The sequence below is a fragment of the Kryptolebias marmoratus genome, linkage group LG8 (assembly GCF_001649575.2).
Source record: "Kryptolebias marmoratus isolate JLee-2015 linkage group LG8, ASM164957v2, whole genome shotgun sequence".
Taxonomy (NCBI): domain Eukaryota; kingdom Metazoa; phylum Chordata; class Actinopteri; order Cyprinodontiformes; family Rivulidae; genus Kryptolebias; species Kryptolebias marmoratus.
In genome coordinates, this window is record NC_051437.1 from 8,516,976 (window position 1) to 8,524,250 (window position 7,275).

A 7,275-nucleotide genomic window follows, 5' to 3' on the forward strand; every position below is an offset into this window, starting at 1 on the left:
CAGGATACCCCTTTAAGCCCTGTAAGAGTTAACTGCTTGATGGAAAACAAGTAGAAATGAAAAAACAAGTCTGTGCTGCTAACAGGTGCTGCCCGTTTACACCAGATGCTATTTAATTATTGATAGGTCTGTTATTTGTCTTGAATGAACAGGAATGAATTATACAGGCGCATAAAGATGTGGAAGACGAATTCGTCGCTGGCATCTTTATGGCGGAGAAAACACACGGGCAGAGTTGTTTGTTAGTTTATTTATAAATACAGTTTATTATGTACATTGTAAGCCTTCCACATGGAAGACAACAAAAAGGCAACAAGGCATTATTCTGATATCCAAAACTTCATCTCCACAGGCTAAACACATCCAAGTGGGTCTTGCCTCAAGAAAAAAAAAAAAAAAAAGAAAGAAAAATCATAAAGGGCAAAATTCAGTCACCCAAAGCGACTGTTTCCGGTGGCAACATTTACAGTAAATCAACAGGACGAGTGTAAGGCAGTTCAATTAAAAGCCAGCGTGACTTCTGGACAGAATCATTTGCCTTCATCAAAAATGTTGGAAAAGTTAAAGTTGACCACATGACATGACAGACGTCTTCAATCCACTGATGGAAGCTCAGTCTATCCAAAGAAACTAAACAAAAAAAAACATTTTTTATCATAAATTCTATTTTCAGAAATAACAAGAGGCTAAATATTGATTTTTATCTAAATTACAAGCGACAAATGCAGAAGTCATCTGACTGATTTGCCCCATAAAATCTGGTGTAAAGTGAAAATTATACATATCGAGTAGGAGCCTTAACTTCGATAATGGAGTGTTTATATTTTTTCCCCACTAATTCCTAAATTACCTAAACTGCTCTAACCACAATCCTGAGATCCTTTGGAGTCAAAGTTTTCGAGTGTTACATTGACACAGGAGTACCCACAACAAACACTCCAGCGAGTCGTCACGGTCCGCTTTCCCTTTGATAAATATTTCATTCAAACGTGTCCGTCTCTAGAACTAACTAACGTGTCATTTTCAGCATTTCCAATCAGTATCCAGTAGCCATCCTCTACGTTACCAAATTACAAAAGCACCAAACATCCTTAAAATTGTTTTTTATAAAACAGCGAGCAATTTAATTAAGCATCAAAGCATCCAGCGGAGACGAAATTCCTATTCAGAAAGCAGTTAGCGGGTTTAAATTTGTTTAAACATCGTTTTCTTTTTTCTTCTAATACTGATCAAGAAGAGCTACGTGAGAAGAACCTCGGCAGTGTAGTCACCTTCCACTCGCCAGCTTATATAACACCACAAAGCACACACAAAACTGCCTCTCACAACACCGAACAAGCAAAACGCGATCCGCAGCGTCCTCCCGCCGTTGACCTATCATGATTAATTCTACATAATCAAGTCTGAAGGATTCAAAAAAAAGTTGGAATATTACACAAGAGTCTAACTTTGGCTGTAAAATGAACTGTTAATAAAGTGTCTACTTGTACTAGAACACCAGGAGCCTTTGAATGGGGCAGATAAGACATTCTGAATGGGGGCTTTGCAGGAAGGTTACGAACAATTAATATCTTACCTGTTGTGGACGGCTCTTTGTACAAGAAACAGACTTTAACTGCTACTTCGAAAGCAGCCAAGATAAGAATGACCTGCTCCATCTTAAAATAACTGAGCTTAAAACTTTCAGTTGATGCGGACGCCGTTTCACGCCGTCATTTCGCATCATTTGGTTGTTTTTGCAGAATTAAATTCAAACAGTTGCAGCAGTAGAGAGCTGTAGCCCTTCCAGTGCAGCCTCGGGGCACAACTGACGAGGATTCTGCAGGATTTCTGCCCAAGTAATGGTGTAATTGGAAACTGATAGCACTGTAAAAGGTTTAAATAACAGCATTTGCGTGAACCTTTATAAATCTTTGGAGACTGGAGCCATTTTAAGATGGCAGCAATCCACTTTGGTCCTGGCTGTGGTCAGACCTGCTGTTTGCTCCTCAATCTGATCAGCATTAAACCATTTCCCCAAACCGAGGTTGTTCAATGCGCCATTCACAGCAGGTAAGATGTTCATAACCTTTCCCCAGTACCCCCACTTCAAAATGGCTGAACGATTCATTTAACCTGATTAACCTGGCTGATTAGCACTGATGTTTAGCCTACACGAGCTGACATGCTGTATGCATGCACACATTTAAGTGCCTGCGTGAGTGACATCCTAATAAATAAAATTTATTTTTAACATGCAGTTAAATAGCAGCTATCCGTTTGAGCAAATATGTGTAAACTATTTTTTTTTAAACAGAAAAAGGCATTTAACCAAGCCAGATGAGTTAAGACATAATGAAGGGCCTCCTCTTACACTGCATAGTTCCTAGCTGTACAAGACTAAACATTAAAAAAACAACTTTATAAGCAATTAATCTATAGAAAGATAAGTTTCTTGATCATCAGGTTTCACTGAAGCCCTTAAAATATGAAGAAGTAAGCATGTCACGAGTACCAAGAAGGTACACAGTGGCAACATCACCAATCAGGAATGTTATCCTCTGAAACCGACGATCCTTTTTTTTTCTTTAACACGGACGAACAGCAAGACACGAGGAGTGAGAACAACGTAACGCACAGCTGGCACGACTCGTCGGAGCCTCCGCGTCTGATTAAGCGGGGTCGCAAGGACTTCATCGTCCCGGCGTGCCGCAAAAACAAGCAGGAGACGCACGGGTACTGCATCTGTGGTGCGTAAGGCAGCGTAACAAAACCGCGTCGGCCTCCTCCCCGCAAAACAGCGCTTTCATCAGCAGGTTAATAAAAACAGAGGACACGCGAGCATCCACAGGAAGCTACTCATCAGAGCCACTCTTCAGCTATAAGATCAAATAGATTTTTTTTTGATGCCACACCTGTGAGTTCAATCGTGTTACTGTCATTTCATTCCTAATTATTTCATGTTTCTTGTGTCTCATTAGTAGAATTGATTCTTCCTACTCTACACTGAAATTTAAACTCATTACCCATGGCTGTGTTTTAGAAACAAAGTTGAAAATCTGTTAATTTTGAGCATCGAACATCTATTTTTTTTTTCATTTTTTCATCCCATTTCGTCAGTTTCTGTTTTAAAAAGTATCAAAAATGTGCAGCGCTCAACTCAAAAAATGTGCAAGTAGACAACAAATGTAACAGTAAGTGGATAAGTTTGATCTCAAGCTGTCGACCTTGGTAACGCATCCTATATAAACTATAACTAACCCATGGCCTAAGACTCACTCATCAAAAACACCCTTGAGAAAGTCGAAATGCAATGACTGAGAATAAATCAGAAATAAGAGAAATGTGAGTGATTAATCAAGAGTTGTAGTTCTAGAGGAGGGAAAAAAAAACACATTTGTTCTTCCAAGTGCTCTTTCTTGCGTCTGTTTGAGATTTCTGAATTTTCATCTCCATGAAATACGATTTCAGATGGATGTGGTGAGAACTCGTTAGCCAAAAAAAACAAAAACAATCTCAGCAAGTGATAAGTTGGGTTAGAAACTCAAAAGCTTGATTGCAATTTGGATGACACGTCACCGTTACAGAGCTGTGAAGAATTCTGTAAATGAAGCCCTCGTGTTTGGAAAACAAACAAACCACAAAAAGAAGAAGTGCAAGACTTAAAGCTATGGCATCAGAAACGGTTAGTTTTTCATCCCATCGGATGACAGTTTTAAGTGAGGCAAGACGAGAAAGCCTTGGCAGAGCCAGGGGTTTTCTGAGGTAGGGTGCAGTCAGCCCGCAGCGTTACTTCACTTTGTGAGCCCACTTCATGTCGTCCGCCCTGGGCTTCTCTCCCGTCACGCTCTGGATTAGGTCCTCCAAGGTTCTCCAGAAACCCAGCTTCTCCAGAGGGTAGTTCAGCCAACCTGAAAGAAAGGTGAACCCTCAGATTTCAATCAACGCAACGCTGCATTCCTTTCTGAATCCGTGACGCCCTATTAGACGAACCTGTGGTGATGCAGAAGTACGTCTCGTGAGGGGAGACGTGATGGATGCGGTGGTGCTTGCGAGGGAGGATGATGTGGCAGTCCTGCAGGAACACCACCCAACGGGGAAGGCCGAAGTACGTATGGGACCACTTGTGAATCTGATTGGTGAGGGTCACAAAGATGGCCAGTGCAAACAAGTAGCAGTACCAGGGGTAGATATGATAAATCTCCGCTGCAATTCAAGAAAAACAGGAATGCTTTTATTGGTTTACCCTCCTGTCTCTGAAAAGACTCATTTTGGCATTTTCTGCAGTGGAGAGAATGCCAGATTTGTTGATACAAAACTCACCAGGGGAGAGGGTGAGAACGTTGAAGGCCATGTTTGCGAGCGGGACTATGGTCAGCATGCAGTTGTCACCGTTGGTCTCGATGAAGTCGTGCCGGGTGATGGCCGTGGGGTCGATGTGGTGCTCTCTGAATGGACGTATAAAAGCCTTCGGGAAAGACAAAGTGCGATTAAACTGGTGAAATGAAAATTTCCCATTTCAAACATAAAAAAACCCTGGATTTAAGAAACATACCCTTCCAAAGATGGGCAGATCCACAGACCCCCACGTATCGGCCCCCCAGTGAACAAGTCCTGACGCAAAGTCAGCCGTGAGTATTCCCGCCACTGAAAAAGGAAAGCAGGAGAACAGAAAAAAAAGATTAACATAATCCCAAACAGTACAACAATTTTCTAATTAAGAATTCTTACCGATGCCTAACAGGATGGACCACGTGTGTCCAAAATGGAAATTGGCAAGAAGGTGAATGAAGTTGAAGGCCATAAGAGAGAAGCAGAGGATGACACTTATCCATTCTTGACATCTTTTTCCTTAGGAGAGAAAAAAAACCCAACAACATACATTAAGATGTGAAAAACTTTGCTGATAAGATTCCAGTGAACGTGAGGTGATGTCATGTAATCAAAAAATAAAACGTCCAAAGGTCACCAAACTTATCAGATCCTTTTCCAAAACAGTGGCTCAAGGCGGCAACATTCCTCTGCGGTTCACATGCTATGTGACTCCCGTGAGCAGCTGGGCCTGAAATACCTGTCCGCCTCGAACCAATCAAATAAAACTACAATCTGAACTGTTTAAACAAAACATCAATGGGACAGGGACTGTTTACTACACAGCCAGATTAGTCAGATGCTGGCAAGTTGACATGAGGAGCAAAAGCCAAAGTATTTGTTTAAAGGGTGTCTGGGTCCTTTCCTTTTCTGAGTACAAACTCAATCTGTAGCAGAAGGAATGCTGGAGGAATGTGGAGCACCACTTCCAGGTGATGCGGCTCTGTGAGCTGACTCAACCCTGTAAGGTCACAGCATGTCAAAGCAGCTGATTACTCCAACCTCTGTCCAAAATGCTCGAAATGTCAAAGCAGCACAGAAACAAGCCCCTGCACAAATTCGCCCGGTCTCACATGATTCCTATTGTGTAACAACAGCATTGTGGTTGCAACAAAACACAACAGCCACTTGACTGTGGATGACTTTTACTTCCGGTCATCCGAAATTCAACATTGTGCTTTTGTTTGTAAAAAAAAATGCAGCTTTTTCAGTGGGTATCTTGGTAAGTAACTAAAAGCCAGTCGTTGATACGCCTCTCCTGAACCGGTAGGAACCAAACCCAGCGCGGACGGAGCTGCCGAGGGGATCGACTCACCTGGCGAGTACAGGCTGGCCAGTTCGCGGGCACCGGCGTGTTGTGGACCCCATCTGGCCGCGGCCCGGTCCGCTTCCTCCTGCGGCTGAGTGGGTTCTCTTGCCACTCCACGTCCGTTCTCGTTTACCACACTCGCCATTTCTCCGCTGTGGGCCCGGCCCCTTCGGTCTCTCTCTCTACTCACGGAGACAGGAACCAACGGAATCGTCAAATTCTCAGCCCACAGACAGGGCAACGCTTTCAGCCAATCAAATGCAAGCATGTAGGTGCAACAGCCAATCACGGCACGGGATAAATGTTTCATGTTCCCCTGACTGACCAATGAAAAGACTGGTGGGCGGGCAGCGACTGTATTTCCTGGCCCCACCCGTGTCTGCCATCCGCTACATTTTCATGTAATGCTCCAATCTACCAGTAGGTGGAGCTGTGGGGAAAAGAAACGCTGTGTCACCAGTGTCACCCGTCATGGCTGAAACTTTACACCTTCAGCTGTGGAAAAAGGTTTTAAAGATGGCTAAAAATTAACTCAGTGAAAATTTAATCACTCGACGGGAGCAGCAAAAATAAAAAAAACAACATAAACGTGTTGGCGCCATAAAACACGTCTCAAAGGTTTACTGAAAGCTGGGTTTTTAGTCAGGAAATTTAAAGAAGTGACTAGGAAGATTACACTTTCACAAAAACATTTTCCTTGAGATAGCTTTTCCAGAGTAAAAACAAAAACAAACAAACATGTCAAACTGTTTGGATTACAGTTAACAAACCAAAATAACTACCTGGAGTTAAGCTATCTAAGCAAAAGTTAGCCTAGGGCCTACCTTATGTATTTAAATATTTAATTAAATTAATAATTGGACATTTTGTGGAAACAGTTATGAACATTTAATATCTTACCTGTTGCAGATAGCTCTTCAAACAGCCTCGGTTTAGAGAAGTAGAGTTTAATTCTGACCTGATGAGCTGACAGCTAGTCTGTGGATTACTGCCAATTTTAACCAGCTGTGGAGCATCTGACCTCTGACCTCCCGTCATCTTTCAGTAAGGGTTCTGTGAAAAGTTTACTCTGACCTTGAGTGACTCACGATTGTTTTGGGACACGTGTATGCACTTGTTTATTTATTATTAACCTTTATTTAACCAGGCAGGTCCCACTGAGATCCCAGATCTCTTTTTCGAGGCAAGCCCGGGCCTGAAGGCAGCCTAACATGTTTTTAGACTGAGGGAGGAAACTGGAGCGGCCGGAGAAAACCCACTTAAACACAGGGAAAACATGTAAACTCCCCACAGAAAGACCTCAGGACCTTCTTGCTGTGAGGCAGCAGTGCTAACCTCTAACCCATCGTGCTGCCTTGTGAGCGTTTAATCAGCTATTCAAGGACTGTTTACAAAAGGCTTGTGAAAAAAAACAAGATTCCCTGCTGAAATGAAAAAAATATTGTTATTTGTTTGCAATTATTCAATACGGCAAACTATTCAAGTGTTTTAACAAATTTTATACTCAGGTGTGGGTGAAAGAATCGTTAGATGGGATAAGATAAAACCTTCCTGCACGAATCCCAAGGTCTTTCTAGCACCAGCAATCTGAACGTCCCGGTTGTTATCAGACTTTA

The 7,275-nt window shown here is 42.4% G+C and overlaps 1 protein-coding gene across 1 annotated transcript; it reads right to left on the reverse strand.

The window, feature by feature from the left end:
• Positions 1 to 232: 232 nt before the first annotated feature.
• Positions 233 to 5,860, reverse strand: peds1 (plasmanylethanolamine desaturase 1). The gene is made up of 6 exons (XM_017439031.3): positions 5,666 to 5,860; positions 4,711 to 4,830; positions 4,535 to 4,626; positions 4,303 to 4,447; positions 3,973 to 4,185; positions 233 to 3,890 (listed from the first exon to the last, which is right to left on the reverse strand). Exons 1-6 carry the CDS (start codon positions 5,802 to 5,804, stop codon positions 3,769 to 3,771), a joined length of 831 nt encoding a protein of 276 aa, XP_017294520.1. The 5' UTR covers positions 5,805 to 5,860; the 3' UTR covers positions 233 to 3,768.
• Between the last annotated feature and the right edge of the window lie 1,415 nt (positions 5,861 to 7,275).

What these genes read in the sequence shown, in the direction of transcription:
- peds1 (XM_017439031.3), bottom strand. Translation starts at nt 5,804, where the DNA reads ATGGCGAGTGTGGTAAACGAGAACGGACGTGGAGTGGCAAGAGAACCC. An exon ending in GTCCATCCTGTTAGGCATCG is followed by an intron (nt 4,627 to 4,710) that starts GTAAGAATTCTT and finishes TTCCTTTTTCAG; the next exon opens with TGGCGGGAATACTCACGGCT. An exon ending in ATCTGCCCATCTTTGGAAGG is followed by an intron (nt 4,448 to 4,534) that starts GTATGTTTCTTA and finishes TCTTTCCCGAAG; the next exon opens with GCTTTTATACGTCCATTCAG.